This window comes from Rhinopithecus roxellana, chromosome 1 (assembly GCF_007565055.1).
Source record: "Rhinopithecus roxellana isolate Shanxi Qingling chromosome 1, ASM756505v1, whole genome shotgun sequence".
Taxonomy (NCBI): domain Eukaryota; kingdom Metazoa; phylum Chordata; class Mammalia; order Primates; family Cercopithecidae; genus Rhinopithecus; species Rhinopithecus roxellana.
The window spans coordinates 156,500,178-156,518,504 of NC_044549.1; the positions used below are offsets into that span (position 1 = coordinate 156,500,178).

At 36.8% G+C, this 18,327-nt stretch overlaps 1 protein-coding gene across 1 annotated transcript in view; it reads right to left on the reverse strand.

The window, feature by feature from the left end:
- Nucleotides 1–18,327, reverse strand: part of STAC (SH3 and cysteine rich domain) — a 145,258-nt gene that overhangs the window by 34,151 nt on the left and 92,780 nt on the right. The window contains exons 7-8 of the mRNA XM_010389682.2: nt 9,990–10,054; nt 8,618–8,706 (exon numbers count right to left, since the gene is read on the reverse strand). Coding sequence (XP_010387984.2) covers nt 8,618–8,706; nt 9,990–10,054 — 154 coding nt within the window. The remainder of the gene's footprint in view (nt 1–8,617; nt 8,707–9,989; nt 10,055–18,327) is intronic.

The following is an 18,327-nucleotide window of genomic DNA, read 5'->3' on the forward strand; positions in this document are numbered from 1 at the left end:
GAAATTTGACCTGAGATCTAGTGGATGAATCATAGTCAACTGGAAGAGTTTGCCTGTGTGTGTATGAATGTGTGTGTTTGACAGTGGTGGGTAGGAGGATGGAGGGAGAAGCAGACTCTGCAGGGAGAAAAATCCTTTGGCAAGTGGGTGGTGTGGTCCTTTTGTGAAAAAAAAGAAGGCCAGTGTAGATGGATGAGAGAGGTCACCATGGATGAGACTGTGGGTCCTGGAGTCCCCATAAATATTCTAGATTTTACCCCAGGGCAATGGGAAGACATTGGACAGTTTTGAGCAAATATGTGTGTTTCGAGCAGACTTGGGAAGGCAGGCAAAGTGATTATCTCCTTCTACAAGTCAGGAAGCAGAGGCTGAGATGGTTAGGGTAACTTTTTCAGGATCCATGGGGGTTACACAGCTAGATAGTGGCTTGGCTAGGACTTAAATCCAGGTCAACTGATGCCCACACTTTTTATTCTTAAACATTCAGTGAATGCTCATATATTCTCTTTCTCTCTCTTCTCCCCTCCCCCCCCTTTTGCTCCCTCTCTCCCTCCTTAATTCTGGAAAGGAAGCACCTACTTTTGAAATATAAAAAAGAACTGACTGGAATTAATATTATTAAGGTCCTACCATGTACCAGATATTGCTATCTTATTTAATCACATCGATCCTAGATTTAAGGGCAGTAAGGGCAGGCCTTATTATTCCTGTTTTCAAGATGAGAAAACAGATTCAGAAAGTTAGTTAGTAAGCCCTATTGTTAGAAAGTAGAGAAGGGATGTGAATCATTCTGTATGACTTCAAAGATGAGATGAAGCCCAGAACACTGTACTGTTACCTTAGTGCACTGTCACCCATAGTGGATAGGAAGGGAGAGGAAGACTGAAAACACAGAGAGCAGGAAGCTCTTTTACAACAGTCCAGGTGAGAGATGAAGGTGGGGAGAGATATAGTTGATTTTAGGCAAAGAGAAGAGTAGGAATTGAGCATCAAATACATTTTGGGCAAAAGTAGAGCGAGGCCTCTCCCTGGCTGACTTGAGGCCTGGGCAGAGGTTGACATCTTTCACCATAAGAGGCAGGTTTGTGGAAGAGAGGGCAGAGCTGCCATGCTCTGTACATTGCTGGGGTAGGCAGGAGGGTACGTGAATCTGGAGGTTCGGGGAGAGGTCTGGAGCATTGGCCTTTGGCAGAAGCTTTTCTTATTATTGAGCAGATATATAATGAATATTTCCTGATGTGATAATTCATCTTCTCTGATTGACAACTGCTGGCTTTGCCAGTTGGGTCATCTTTGTCCTCAAGCTCACACTCCTAACATTTCCTGTACCCTCACTCCCTTGTTCTCTTTCCCGAGGTCAATACCCAGCATACTGCCCTGGATCAGAAGGTGGGTGGATAAGAATGCTAGTTTGTTAAAAGGAATTTTTTTCTACCTTATGATCTGAGGAGAAAAAGATAATTCACAAAGCTCCAGTTCATTCAAGGTGTTATGCTAAATGCCCAAAGCGTTCCCAAAGCATTGCCTTAAACATTCTAAATCAAGTGCCTGGCTTTTAAAATGGGAACCTATAATCTCTTGGCAAAAAAAAAAAAAAAAAAAAAAAAAAAGTAAGTGTGATTTATCACTCCAATCTTGCAGTCTGTGTAATGCAGACATTTCACTCCTGGGAATGGCTAGTCCTGATTGCCTCGAAGCAGACTGTAGATGTGTCATTCGTGACCAGACAACTTGACTTCTAATGGCCTGCAACCAAGTAAAATAAGCACGCAGGGTGACGACCACCACCAGGCAGCTAGACATCATTCCTCATTATCCCAGTGACATTCTGTATTTTTCTGAAATGACTTTTTTAAAAAAAATGTTATGACTTCAGAATAATCTTCTAATATAAAACTATAGGATCTCTATAATAGAAAGCTGTTAAATCTTAAATGTTACACACCTAAATGACAATCTCAAAAGGACCCAATATGGTGTACTTATTGTAAAGTAAATATATGTCACCCTTGTCTTCGTCAGCAGATAGTTAATTGTGGATCATCTGCTCAAGGCATGGCTTCATCCCAGCAATGAATTCTAGGCAGGCTCTGCTCTGGCTCACAGGGCTTGTCATATCTCTAACAGAACAGGGCTTCACTTGATAAAGGCCATCTCCTCCTCTCCCACCGATTATGCCGGACTGTTCAGGTAATATTTACAATTTCAGCCAGTGAGTTCAGCATGACGATTGTACTCAGCAATAGAGAAAACTCAGATGTACGAAAGCTTAATTGTCTCTACAAATCTAAGGAGCCAGGACTCAGGCCCCAAACTTTGCTCTGGAGAGACCCAAGACTCACTTGGTAGCAGATCTCAAACTAATTCTGAAACAAAGCTGACCTCAGGGTGTGAGCCAGGGAGAGTTGTCAGACTCCAGCAGGATAAATAAATCTGCTGTGATGTCTTGCTGGATATTATATCCACCATGAAATTTGGCGGAGCTGCTGGAACCGATCCTGATAGCATAAGAAACCTGGGAAACAGGGTCTAACTGAAGCACTTCGGTGGCTCTCACCGTTTATAGGAGTTTGGGTAGGTGAAACAGAAGGGTAATTTCACTGAGGTGGTGGACCATGGGTGGGAAATGACACAAACCTGAAGATTTGGGAAAGCCCAGGTAGCTCCAGCATGGAGAGGCAGGCTTTCTAGAAGCCATGTGAAGAGAGTAACTGGTGATTGATAATTTGGCTGGCACAGCATTCAGACAAGCAGCGTCTACCTCCAAATGGTGGCTATTTTCCCAATGCTCTGGCAATTAAATAGTTTTGAGTGCTAACTTATCTCCGCATTTTTTTAGAAGAAGAAAGAACGAATCTCCAAGGGACCATTTGACTGGAAAAGTACTCTTTTCTATTCTGCTCTAGGATGGGAAAACACAGAGAGCCCTATCATGAGATGACTCATGTTTTGGGGTCATGAATGCACGGAAGCAGAAGTCTTTTCCTTGAGATAGGCCAGTGAACACCACATTATAAAAACTGTGATAAGTACTCATTACTGAGTGTTTATGATTATAGGCACCGATATGTTTAATTTCCTTTCTATCATTTTAGTCTCACCAAATACCTTAAGGGGAAGAGATCATTATTATTCTTTATAAATAAGGAAATCAGAGTAATGAGATGTTTATAAATTGCTTAAGGTCACACAGCAAGTAGGATGTAAACCCAGAATTGACTCTAGCTTAACAACCCCTGAAACATGAGGAACCTCAAGTAAGAGAATGATTTAGATTTTGAGAAGGCCACAAGACTCACCTATTCTATCTAGTGTTTCAGTTACCATGAATTGGATAGCTCCTAGTTGACTCCGATAGTTTTAGTTTGATTTTTCTATCAATATTAATTTGGAGATTAAAATATATACATATATGTAGTGTATATATACATACACATATATATAGTGTGTATGTATTATATACATTATATATATATATTAATTATACTTTAAGTTTTGGGATACATGTGCAGAACGTGCAGGTTTGTTACATAGGTATACACGTGCCATGGTGGTTTGCTGCATCTATCAACCCATCATCTACATTAGGTATTTCCCCTAATGCTATACCTCCCTTAGCCCCACACCCCCCAACAGGCCCCATTGTATGATGTTCCCCTCCCTGTGTCCATGTGTTCTCATTGTTCAACTCCCATTTATGAGTGAGAGCATGCAGTGTTTGATTTTCTGTTCCTGTATTAGTTTGCTGAGAATGATGGTTTCTAGCTTCATCCATGTCCCTGCAAAGGGCATGAACTCATCGTTTTTTATAGCTGCATAGTATTCCATGGTGTATATGTGCCACATTTTCTTTATCCAGTCTCTCACTGAGGGGCATTTGGGTTGGTTCCAAGTCTTTGCTATTGTGAAGAGTGCCACAATAAACATATGTGCACATGTGTCTTTATAGTAGGATGATTTATAATCCTTTGGGTATATACCCAGTAATGGGATTGCTGGGTCAAAAGGTAATAGTTCTGGTTCTAGATCCTTGAGGAATCACCACACTATTTCCCACAATGGTTGAACTAATTTACACCCCCATAAACAGTGTAAAAGTATTCCTATTTCTCCACATCCTCTCCAGCATCTGTTGTTTCATGACTTTTTAATGATTGCCATTCTAACTGGCATCAGATGGTATCTCATTGCAGTTTTGATTTGCATTTCTCTGATGACCAGTGAAGATGAGCATTTTTCATGTGTCTGTTGGCTGCATAAATGTCTTCTTTTGAGAACTGTCTGTTCGCCCACTTTTTGATGAGGTTGTTTGTCTTTTTTCTTGTAAATTTGTTTAAGTTCTTTGTAGATTCTGGATATTAGCCCTTTGATAGATGGATAGATTGCAAAAAGTTTCTTCCATTCTGTAGGTTGCCTGTTCACTGTGATGATAGTTTATTTTGCTGTACAGAAGCTCTTTAGTTTAATTAGATCCCATTGGTCAATTTTGACTTTTGTCACCATTGCTTTTGGGGTTTTAGTCATGAAGACTTTGCCCATGCCTATGTCCTGAATGGTATTGCCTAGGTTTTCTTCTAGGGTTTTTACAGTTTTGAGTCTTATGTTTAAGTCTTTAATCCATCTTGAGTTAATTTTTGTATAAGGTGTAAGGCAGGGATACAGTTGCAGTTTTCTGCATATGGCTAGCAAGTTTTCCCAATGCAATTTATTAAATAGGAAATCCTTTCCCCATTGCTTGTTTTTGTCAGACAAGCAGAAGAAAGAATATCAGAGATTGAAGATCAACTTAATGAATAAAGCATGAAAACAAGATTACAGAAAAAAGAATGAAAAAGAATAAACAAAGCCTCCAAGAAATATGGGACTATGTGAAAAAACCAAACCTACATTTGATTGGTGTACCTGAAAGTGATGAGGAGAATGGAACCAAGTTAGAAAACACTCTTCAGGATATTATCCAGGACAACTTCCCCAAACTAGCAAGACAAGCCAAAATTCAAATTCAGGAAATGCAGAGAACACCACAAAGATACACCTTGAGAAGAGCAACCCGAAGACACATAATTGTCAGATTCACCAAGGTTGAAATGAAGGAAAAAATGTTAAGGGCAGCTAGAGAGAAAGGTTGGGTTACCTACAGAGGAATGCACATCAGACTAACAGCAGATGTCTCTGCAGAAACCCTACAAGCCAGAAGAGAGTGGGGGACAATATTCAACATTCTTAAAGAAAAGAATTTTCAACCCAGAAATTTATATCCAGCCAAACTAAGCTTCATAAATGAAGGAGAAATAAAATCCTTTACAGACAAGCAAATGCTGAGAGATTTTGTCACCACCAGGCCTGCCTTACAAAAGCTCCTGAAAGAAGCACTAAACATGGAAAGGAACAGCTGGTACTAGCCACTGCAGAAACATACCAAATTGTAAAGACCATTGACACCATGAAGAAACTCATCAACTAACAGGCAAAATAGCCAGCTAGCATCGTAATGACAGGATCAAATTCACACATAAGAATATTAACCTTAAATGTAAATGGGCTAAATGCCCCAGTTAAAAGACACAGAATGGCAAATTGGATAAAGAGTCAAGACCTATCGGTGTGCTTTATTCAGGAGACCCATCTCATGTGCAAAGACACACAGAGGCTCAAAATAAAAGGATGGAGGACCATTTACCAAGAAAATGGAAAGCAAAAAAAAGCAGGGGTTGCAATCCTAGTTTCTGATAAAACAGACCTTAAACCAACAAAGATCGAAAAAGATAAGGAAGACCATTACATAACAGTAAAGGGGTTAATGCCACCAGAAGAGCTATCCTAAATATATATGCACCCAATACATAAAGCACCCAGATTCATAAAGCAAGTTCTTAGAGACCCAAGGAGAGACTTAGACTCTCATACAATAATAGTGGGAGACTTTAACACCCCACTGTCAATATTAGACAGATAAATGATACAGAAAATTAACAAGGATATTCAGGACTTGAACTCAGCTCTGGACCAAGCAGACTGAATAAACATCTACAGAACTCTCCACCCCTAATCAACAGAATACACATTCTTCTCAGCATCACATCACACTTATTCTAAAATTGACCACGCAATTGGAAGTAAAACACTCCCTAGCAAATGCAAAAGAACAGAAACCATAACAATCTCAGACCACAGTGCAATCAAATTAGAACTCAGGATTAAGAAACTCACTCAAAACCATACAACTACATGGAAACTGAACAACCTGCTCCTGAATGACTACTGGGTAAATAATGACATTAAGGCAGGAATAAATAAGTTCTTTGAAAGCAATGAGAACAAAGACACAATGTACCAGAATCTCTGGGACAGAGTTAGAGCAGTGTTTAGAGGGAAAATTATAGCACTAAATGCCCACAGGAGACAGTGGGAAAGATCTAAAATCGACACCCTAACACCACAATTAAAAGAACTAGAGAAGCAAGAGCAAACAAATTCAAAAGCTAGCAGAAGACCAGAAATAACTAAGATCAGAGCAGAACTGAAGGAGATAGAGACATGAAAAAATCTTCAAAAAACCAATGAATCCAGGAGCTGTTTTTTTTTGAAAAGAGTAACAAAATAGATAGACCAGTAGCCAGACTAATAAAGAAGAAAAGAGAAAAGAATCAAATAGACACAATAAAAAATGATAAAGGGGATATCACCACTGATCCCACAGAAATATAAACTACCATCAGAGAATACTATACACACCTCTACACAAATAAACTAGAAAATCTAGAAGAAATGGATAAATTCCTGGACACATACACCTTCCTAAGACTAAACCAGAAAGAAGTCGAATACCTGAAGAGACCAATAACAAGTTCTGAAATTGAGGCGGTAATTAATAGCCTACGAACCAAAGAAAGCCCAGGACCAGATGGAATCACAGCTGAATTCTACCAGAGGTACAAAAAGTAGCTGGTACTATTCCTTTTGAAATTATTCCAAACAATAGAAAAAAGAGGGACTCCTCCCTAACTCATTTTATGAGGCCAGCATCATCCTGATACCAAAACCTGGCAGAGATGCAACAAAAAAGAAAATTTCAGGCCAATATCCCTGATGAACATTAAGGCGAAAATCCCTAACAAAATACTGGCACACCGAATCCAGCAGCAGAACAAAAATCCTAACCAATACGATCAAGTGGGCTTCATCTGGGGATGCAAGACTATTTCAAAATATGCAAATCAATAAACATAATCCATCACATAAACAGAACCAATGACAACAACAATATGATTATCTCAATAGATGCAGAAAAAGCCTTTGATAAAATTCAACACCCCTTCATGCTAAAAACTCTCAATAAACTAAATATCGATGGAAGGTATCTCAAAATAATAAGAGCTATTTATGACAAACCCACAGCCAATATCATACTGAATGGGCAAAAACTGGAAGCATTCCCTGTGAAAACCAGCACAAGACAAGGATGCCCTCTCTCACCACTCCTATTCAACATAGTATTGGAAGTTCTGGCCAGGGTCAGGCAAGAGAAAGAAATAAAGGGTATTCAAGTGGGAAGAGAGGAAGTCAAGTTGTCTCTGTTTGCGGATGACACGATTGTATATTCAGAAAACCCCATAATCTCAGCCCCAAATCTCCTTAAGCTGATACTCTACTTCAGCAAAGTCTCAGGATACAAAATCAGTGTGCAAAAATCACAAGCATTCCTATACACCAATAGACAAACAGAGAGCCAAATCATGAATAAACTCACATTCACAATTGCTACAAAGAGAATAAAATACCTAGGAATACAACTTATAAGGGATGTGAAGGACCTCTTCAAGGAGAACTACAAACCACTGCTCAAGGAAATAAGAGAGGACACAAACAAATGGAAGAACATTCCATGCTCATGGATAGGAAGAATCAGGGTTGTGAAAATGGCCATACTGCCCAAAGTAATTTATAGATTCAATGCTATCCCCATCAAGCTACCACTGACTTTCTTCACAGAATTAGAAAAAACTACTTTAAAGTTCATATGGAACCAAAAAGAGCCCGCATAGCCAAGACAATCCTAAGCCAAAAGAACAAAGCTGGAGGCATCACACTACCTGACTTCAAACTATACTACAAGGCTACAGTAACCAAAACAGCATGGTACTGGTACCAGAACATATAGACCAATGGTACAGAACAGAGGCCTCAGAAATAATACCACACATCAGCAACCATCTGATCTTTGATTAAATATATTTTTGATTCCCTATTAGACCCTACCTGATGCCAAGTGCATTTAATGTTCAACCTTCATGAAAACTCCAATTAGCAGTTCTGTTGAGCATGTACTAAAGTGGTGCTTCCCAAAGTGTAGTCCTTGGCCAGCATCATCAGTGCCACCTGGGAACTCCTTAGGAATGCAGTTTCTTGGGCCCTGCCTCCGATCTGATGAATCCAAAACTCTGGGGACAGGGCCTGTGTATTAACCAGCTTTGCTGGTCATTAGATACATGCTAAAGTTTGAGAATCACTGCTATAAAGCATTAGGAGGGGCATAGATGGAATTACTTTTTCACATGGAGAAACATTGACTTTAAAATTTTACTCTTTTTTTTTTTTCTTTACAGAAGGTTTTTACCTCATTTCCAAATCTTCATTCTCCTGTGGTACAAATTTGTACAAGGCAACATAGGTGTTCATCTGTAATGGGTCTTTGGAAAGAGATCCCTGAAAGAGAAAATAAAAGAAAAATGAGATAAGAAAGGTGAAAGAAATTGAGAGAGGAAAGAAAGAAAACAAGAAATGGAGAAATTATTGCAATGTAATATCAGTGTATGGAACGTTAAGTGTTAAAATATCTAACCATTATTAAAGATTTTCTTTCAACTTTGCATTTATTTTTAATTTCTTAACTGAGGTTGGTTTCACTCTAAACAATTTGAAAACAATTATTTGGAACTCTTTGTCAGAAATATTGCAATTTTCTTCAAATAAATTTTCTTTGATAATATAGTTGATCATGAAAAATGATACAAGTTAGACTTCAGAAATGGGAATATTCTCTCTAAAGAAAGAGGGACACATGAATAGTAATGCATAACTCTCACTTCCTAAAATTAACTGTTTATCAGTTAGCCGTAAAGTTGGTATCTAGTATATGAAAGGGAACCAGGCATATTCATCTGGCAATTAGTTCATTTATGTTGAGAAAAAAGCATAGGTTTTGGCATCAGACTGATTCAGTTTACCATCATCTATTGGCAATGAAACCTTGCAATAATGACAATATAAGCTGCTGTTTTCATAGTTTGTTGTGTGCCAGGCATTATGTTACATGCATTAGCATACTTCAACTTAACAACAACTCTGTTAGGGAGATTCTATTGTTGTCCCCAGTTTATAGATGATAAAAGACTCTTGTAAGTGTCATATAAACATTAGCTATTATTACTAACCAAATAAATGTTAATGCTATAAAAACATTTATGCTTCATAATAAACAAGTTAAAATTATATATTATGTCATATATAGTTACATCATATATCTAACTATATACTAATATAATAAATACATGCTATAAATTTATAGAAAACACACAAAAACTGTATACGATATATATCTTTTTATCTATAATTCACTCTGCTCTTCAAAGCTCAGGTGCATTATATAATATTATTGTAGTCTGTCTTAATTTTACATATGTAAATGAACATATAAAATATGATATACATGCTATAAAATAAAGTGATAATATACTATATAATTCTATAATCTACATATTATATAACAGAAACAAAAGGTGCATAGTGCAATGCTTACTCTTTTTACCTTTTATGCAATGAGATAGTTCTGTTTATTCCATGCTATGGTACATTGTGTTATATTATTCTATTCTCGAAAGATGCTGGTCTGGACCCACTAAATTGATTTCATGACCCACTTGGATGGCGACCTTCACGTCTATCTAAGCACTCCTGTCTGACTTGTCTTCTGTGACATCCATAAATACCTGGTGGCTTATGTTCTTCGCCGGATCTCTGAAATCATCAGTGCCATTTTCTGGATATGTAAACACTGAAGGAGACAAGAGAAAGCAGGTGCTTTATGAATCTAGTAACCATTTAAAAAAATATGCCTGAAAGATTGCTTTATTTATTCTAAGTACCATAGCTTCTACTTTACTACTTATTGCCTTTTCCTCACCCTTTGTGACCCAGTGTTAAGGTCGTCTTCCACGTGACTCTTCTCCTGCCTCCCCATGCAGCATTCTGTACCACCTTCTCTGTGCTCCCACAACTTTTGTACATGCTTGACTAGTACTTGCCTCGTATAATGATTGGCAATAGTGTGTTCATATTTGATCTCATTGGATAGTGTACCTCTCAGGAGCATTTGTCCTTGTTGAATGCCTCAAACTGCTTGTTAATGGGGTGGTGGGTGAGGTATATCCACTTTAGCTGTATTTGAGCTGCCTCTTCTATATATGATTCTTTAATCTATATTCAATACCTTGATTCTAGTTTCTTGAAGATATCTACACTGTATTTTGAAGATTAAAGCTTTAGTTTTAAACTTCAAAATATTTCCTTGATTTCTTATCGTCAACGCATTGGGGCTACTATTTGTTTTTTCTTTTAGTTTATTATTGGGAAGTATAATTTTCTTCCTTTTGTATTTAAGTATCCACTCTGTAGCCTTTGATAGTGGACAAGCCTTAACAAAATGGGCAGGAAGCCTGGGCATGGTGGCTCACGCTTGTAATCCCAGCACTTTGGGAGGCCGAGGCGGGTGGATCACTTCAGGTCAGGAGTTCAAGACCAGCTTGGCCAACTTGGTGAAACCCCATCTCTACTAAAATACAAAAATTAGCTGAGCATGGTGGCACATGCCTGTAATCTCAGCTACTCGGGAGGCTGAGGCAGTAGAATCACTTAAGCCTGGTGGGAGGTGGAGATTGCAGTGAGCCGAGATCGCACCACTGCACTCCAGCCTGGGTGACAGAGTGAGACTCCATCTAAAAAACAAAAACAAAAACAAAAAACAAAAAACAAAAACAAAATGAGCAGGAGTTTTCATTGTTCACATACCCAGCTGTGGGAGATCCCTGATGGATAATGGGACTTCTGCCTTATCTAGTTTGGTCAGCCTAACCTACATCCATGACTAATGTCATAGCTTTATCATTCTCATCATATGTATTTTCCTTAAACAAAAGTGTGGTAAATATTTCCAAGTTTATATAATAAAGCTTTGTTGTTTAAATTACTCTACCATTTTGATGACTTGAAATTTTAAGATTATACATTGCTGCTTTATTCTTCTCTTTGATTTCCCTTCAGATTATCAAGGAAATGTCCGTAGAGGGAGGGGAACACTACAGAAAGCTCTATAACCTATTTCATGAGTGCACTGACAGTCTTCACTGTTCTTAAAATAGCCTCAACAACAGTGATACAGAAAAAGTGCTTCAGAACAAGAGCCTCTGTAAATGTACTGATGCTTATCAAATATCTATTCTTCTTGGCTTATAGTTCCAGAGTTTATGGATGCAATTCCATTATCCCTAAGAAGCCAATATGCAGTCACTGGTGGGGCTCTGGTTTGTAAGTAACTAGAAAACGAAGGTCCGATTCTATGAATCTTGTCTGCCTCAATATTTGGCCACTTAACTTGATGTTTACCAGTCTAAAAAGAGTAGAGATTAGCAAAACCTTTTTCTGGTATTGTGTGACTGTCTGAAATCCTGCTGTAAACACTTGATTCCCTAAGTATAAAACCGGACACCTCTAAAAGAATATTAAATATTTGAATGGAAATGTAAAGAGAATCTTCCTAGAAAATTCTTGATTTGGCCTAAAAGGGCGCCTACATAAAGTGTACATACAATGTTCAGTGTTGATTGATTTTACAATTTTATAATTTCACATTGTTTTAATTTTTGTATTGAATCTCCCTCTGACCCTCTGGCTCAAAATGTATATCATCTTTGTAAACTTTGCTGAAAAATATTTGAAGTGACCATATATATGTTTTCATGTATGGTTGCAAACAGAAATGGAAGGTTGCAAAAATAATTTTTAAAATCTATTACAACCATTTCTAAGACTTTGATTTAATGGAAGGGGAGAAAAGAAAGGTAACTACCAAAAACATATCATATGCCTTTTTTTTCTGGTGTTTTAAATTATTTCATGAAAAATAATTTGGTTGTTTATTTCACCTATAACAAGTATTCAAAGAATATGTCTATTATGTAGGCATAGTTTCTAATGTTACGGAAGCAACATGAACTTTTAGTTCTTTAGTTCTTATCACATCCCCAAAGAACTTTCTTCTTTTCCTATCCTATATACTGTCTTTTGTTTTTTACCTTGCAGACCTGTGATGCCCAAGACCACTGTGTTTTTTAGTTAGATTATTAATTTTTTAACCTAGTAATGCTGCAAGTTACATTACTGGATTATCTGACGTGAACCAAAATTTGCATCCCTGGAATAATTTCAACTGGTTAATTATACAATGTCTTTTAAAAATACTTTATGGGTTCAGTTTACTGAGATTTTGCTTGAGATTTCTGCATCTGTATTCAAGTGAAAGACTGGCCAGTGATTTTCCTTTCTCATGTCATCCTTGTTTGGGTTTAAAGTCAGTATAATCCTAGCCTCATAAACTGAGTTGGAGAATGCTGCTGTCCTTCCTCGTTGCTGCTTCTTGTTTCTCTGAAAGAGCTTATGTAATCTGAAAATTTTCTCTTCCTTAAATGTTTCATAGAATTTACTCATGAAGTTGTTCACGCCTAGTATTGTCATTGTGTAAAATTTAAAACATTGATTCAGCTTCTATAAATATTATAAGAAAATTCATATTTCCTATTTCTATTTCTTCTTGAGTCAGGCTTTAATCGTTGATATCTATCTTTATATCTGCCCATTTAAAAATGTTTTAAAATACATTGGCATGAAATTGGTTATAAAATTCTTCAGTTTTCTTTACCATCTCTGTTATGTTGCTCTTTTTTGTATTGATTTTTGTTTCACCTCTTTTATCTTAAAAATCATTAGAGGTTGTAATTTTGTTTAAAAAACACTAAAGATTTATTGATTCATCTTTGTAATTTAATAATTTCTGTCTTTATTATTGCCTTCTGCTTTTTTGAGTTTATTCTATTTTATTTTCTGACTTCTTCTTTTTTTTTTTTTTTTTTTTTTTTTTTTTTTTTTTTTTTTTTTTGAGACGGAGTCTCGCTCTGTCACCCAGGCTGGAGTGCAGTGGCCGGATCTCGGCTCACTGCAAGCTCCGCCTCCCGGGTTCACGCCATTCTCCTGCCTCAGCCTCCCGAGTAGCTGGGACTACAGGCGCCGCCACCTCGCCTGGCTAGATTTTTTTTTGTATATTTATTTTCTGACTTCTTAAGTATAGTGCTTAGATGATTACTTTTCAGACTTTCCTAATTTTTAACACTCATTTTAAAGCTAAATATTCCAATCTCAACTTTAGCACTTTGGATATGTGTTGTTTTGGTATGTTTTCATTCTCATTTAGCTTTAAATATATTCCAGTCTTTTTTATGAATCCCTTTATATGTTTTTGTTTTTGTTTTTTTGTTTTTTGTTTTTTGCTTTGTTTTTGAGATAAGGTCTTGCTCTGTCGCCCAGGCTGGAGAGCAGTGGCACAATTACAGCTCACTGTGGCCTCGACCTTCCGGGCTCAAATGATCCTTCCCCCTAAGCTTCCAGAGTAGCTAGACTATAGACATGTGCCACCCTGCCTGGCTAATTTTTAAAAATTCTGTGTAGAGACAGAGTCTCCCTAAGTTGCCTAGGCTGGCCTTGAATTCCAGGCATCAAATGATCCTCCAACCTTGGCCTCCCTAAGTGTTAGGATTACAGGTATGAGCCACCATGCGCAGCCAAGTTATAAAGATTTTAAAGTGTTTTTATTTCACAAGTTATTGGTTTTCCTAGTTATCTTTTGACTATTGATTTCCATCTTATTTGCGCTGTGGTCAGAAAGATGTATTCTATATAATAATAATTATTTGAAATTCATGAAATTTGCTTTTGGCCTAGGGGGTGATCAGTATTTTAAATCATTCTATGTGTTCTTTTTAAAATTAATTTTTAATTTTAATTCTGGGGTACATGTGCAGGTTTGTTACACATGTAAACATGTGCCATGGTGGTTTGCTGTATCAATCTATCCATCAATCCATCACCTAGGCATTAAGCCCAGCACGCATTAGCTATTTTTCCTAATACTCTCCCTCCCCTTACCCCATTCCCCTGACAAGCCCCAGTGTGTGTTGTTCCCTTCCCTAGGTCCATGTGTTCTCATTGTTCAGCTCCTACTTATAAGTGAGAACATGCAGTGTTTGGTTTTCTCTTTCTGCGTTGGTTTGTTGAGGATAATGGCTTCTAGCTCCACCCATGTTCCTGCAAAGGACACAATCTCATTTACTTTTATGGCTGCATAGTATTCCATGGTGTATATGTACCACATGTGTTCTTAAAAGGAATTTGAATCTTCTATTTGTTACAGGGAGTGTCCTTTTTAGGTAAATTAGATTAGGATTGTCAAATGTGTCATCAAATCCTCTATATCTGTGCAGAATCTTTTTGTCTATCTGATTTGCCTATAACTGAGAGGCATCTTAAAATCACTCAATAGTTTGGAATAATTTTGTCAATTTCTCCTTGAGTTTCTATCATTTTTCAGGCTATCTATATAGCCTGTATTAGGTATATGCAAGTTTAGAATTTATATCTTCAGATGAAGTGAATATGACCATGTAGATAACACTTTTAAATTCTAGTAATGTTTTCTTGGTCTTAAAGTCAATTTTTCGCACATTGATACAGCTATACAGTTTTTTTTTGCTTAATATTTTCCTGTGATTGCCCCTTGGTGTCTATATCTGATAAATTATTTATTTTGCCTATGTTTTTCCTTCTTCTCCCTGCAGCAAGTAAAAAAACTCAAAAAAAACAAAAAAACAAAAAACAAGACAAAAAAAAACTTTGTCTTTTAACTTTCTACATCCTTATGTTTTAGGTATTTATAAGCAGTATATAGGTCATTTAAAAAATCTAGTCTGAAAAACTTTATCTTTTATCTAGAGTGCTTAAATCGGTTTACATTTATTTTGATTACTGATCAATTGGGATTTCTTCCTAACATTTTATTTTGTATTTATCCCAAATTTTCTATGCTTTTTCTTCTATTCTGCCACTTTCCATCCCTTCTTTCTTTCGAATTGATTGATTTTTTTCTCCTTCTCATCATTCAGTTTGGTTCCCTTTCTGATTTGGAAGGTTGAATCTATTTTTTATTCCTTTAGCAGTCATCTTAGAAATTCTATGAGATATGTTTGAACAAAATACAAAGTGAAATAGTATATTTAATCTCCTCCAAAGCAAAACATGGATGCCCAGTTCCCACAGAAAGTCAGTATTTCAGCTAATGTTTTATTAACAACTTTTAAAAAACATTATTTTAAAAAATGTATCCAGTGTTTGCTTAGATTTAACCACATGTTTACCACTTTCTTTTCTCTTTATTTCTTCTTACTTTTCAGTCTTTCCATTGAGGTCATATTTTCCTCTCTGAAGTACATCTTTTTGAAGTGTTTTGAATATAGGTCTTTCTTAATTGAACTGTAAATACAGTTTTTGTCTGAAAAATATATTATTGAAAGATAGTTTTGCTTCATTTACAATTCTAGGTTAAGGATCACTTTTCTTTCAGCAAACTGAAGATAGCATTCTACTGTTACTTCACTTACACTGTAATTTGTAAGAAGTAACAGTCTAATTTTCATTTCTTTGCAGGTAATCTGTTTTTTGTACTGTATTTTATGTTTTCTTTTATCTTTGAAATTCTGCAGTTTCAGTAACCTATGTCTAGGTATAGATTTCTAAATTTGAGTAATGGTGTCTTTAATCAATTCTGGAAAATTCTCCACAAGTATGTTCTTAAATGTTGTCTCTTTCACATTCTCTCTTTCTCTCCCTCTCTTTTTGAGACAAGGTCTGGTGCGCTGTCTCCCAGGCTGGAGTATAGTGGCAAAATCATGGCTCACTGCAGCCTCAGCCTCCCAGGTTCAAACATTTCTCCTACCTCAGCCCCCCAGTTAGCTGGGATTACAGACAGGTACCACTACGCCTGGCTAATTTTGTATTTTTTGTAAAGCTGGGGTTTCACCATGTTTCCCAAGCTGGTCTCAAACTCCTGGGCTCAAGCAATTCTCCTACCTTGGCCTCCCAAAGTGGTGAGATTACAGGCGTAAGCCACTGTGGCTGGGGCCCCATTCTCTCTTTATGTACTTCTAAATTGTCAGTTACATGCGTGTTGGACTTACTCATCTTCCATGTCACTTTTACTCTCACAAATTCCACTGCTTTGTCTTCCTAACTGTACCCTAACATTTATTTGGTTCTATATTTTAGGGAACGAATTCTCTCTTTATGCCTAATATGTTGTTAAATCCATCAATCAAATTTCTACTTTAAAAAAAATTCTTGAAGTTCTTTTTGACTTTCCTCAAGTTTGCCTCTTTCCTTTTGATAGTCTCTTTTTCCTTTGTTATGTTTTATGGTCCATTTTAACATTTTAAATGTATACAACTATATAGTTATATATTTCTTCATTTGATAATTCTAACATGTACAGTCTTGAAAATCTGACCATAAAATTGGTTGTTTCTGCTCATACTTACTCATCACGGCTCATTTTCTCATGTGTTTGGTGAATTTTGATTGTTAGCTTGTGTTCTTTGAATGTTCATTTGTGGGAAGTTTTTGAGGTCTAGTTTAAAATTTTCTTCCTCTAGAGAGGGTTTACATTTGTTTCTGTCAAATGCCTGGTGATCTTACTGTACCTGGGCCACTTTAAACTAAATTAAACTAAAATATCGTATTATTATATTATTTGCCCATACAGGTAGTATGAATTCAGGCCCTAAAATCCAAGTAAGCAGACTGTTTCTTTCGTTCCTCCTTTCTTTCCTTTCTTCCCTCCCTCCCTTCTTTTTCTCTGCCTGTCTTTCTTTCTTTCTCTCTCCTCCCCACTTTTTTGTTTCCTTTCTTTTCCACCTAAGTTAAGGCTGATATAGCATATTCCTCTGCAGGGAATTCTCTTTGTCCAGTGATCCTAAGGGTACCTTTTGGGGTATTAATATTTTTCAAAAGGGCCTCTCATCCAACCTAATACTCTGGCCACTCCCCATTTTATTGTCTATTGTTCATAAATGGGGCCTATTATTTCCCAAGCTAAGGCTCTAGGATGTGCACAGTAAACATTGGGCTTTACCTGCTTATATCTCTGAATTCATGTTTTACTGTCATTCCTAGATGCTAAGGAATTGCCTTATTTTGCTGCCAGCTTAGCCATGCATTAACTAGAATTTTTTTTAAAACAATTCTTTTTCTTAACAGTTTTAGGAATGCTAAATTGGGAAAAATTCCTCTGAATGGCCAGTTCTCCACATTGCTGGAAAGGGAATCTTCTGTTCAAGTTTAAAAATATCTTTACCTGAACTTGATACAAAGCATGTGTTGCGGAAACATACCACAAATATTTGCATCTGTAATTTAGAAATTATAAACTGGAGTGGTATCAAAACCAGGGGCATCTGCCAATTTAACCTTGAAAATATCTGCTCTTTTTTTTTTTTGACACATTAACATTTGAGATATTGAATTAGTACATGCTGAAAGCTAGGATTCATTTTTCAGATCTGAGCTTGCCTTTTTTTTTCCAGGATAAAATTTCTTTGCTTTAGTGCAAAGTGAGGTAATATTTGATTTTGTAATATCCTTAAGTGGCTGTGATTAACCCAGCCCTTTTTGAAGAAAATTCTAGGAATTTATATTGCTTATGTCCTCTTCTGTCTGTTTCTCTTCCAGGAAGATTATGATCACATACAGTCATTCTGAAATGCAATTACTGAAGGCAGCCAATAACATTATTATTTGGCATTTGGAGCTGAAATAGGCAGGCCAGATTTTACTTCAGGCGAGATTTTACTTCTCTCTTTGCTTGTTACTTTGTTATGAGTGAAGTTTCTAGCAGTTAAGCCAAAGGTGAAGACCAACAATTTCCTCCATGTATATTTATGATGCATCCAGGAATAGCGTTCAAAACAACAACCAGAAACACTCAGACCTGCCAAGGATGATTTATAAGAGAGAATGCAGAGACTGTACTCTTAGCAGTAAAGAAATTAGTATGAACTGAACTTCCTTCCAAGGTGGCTTTGGAGATATTCCTCAAGGAATTTGACATAATAGCTGGTTGGAAGAAATGACACCTGTATACACTGCATATTTTTTAAGACATAAATGAAACAT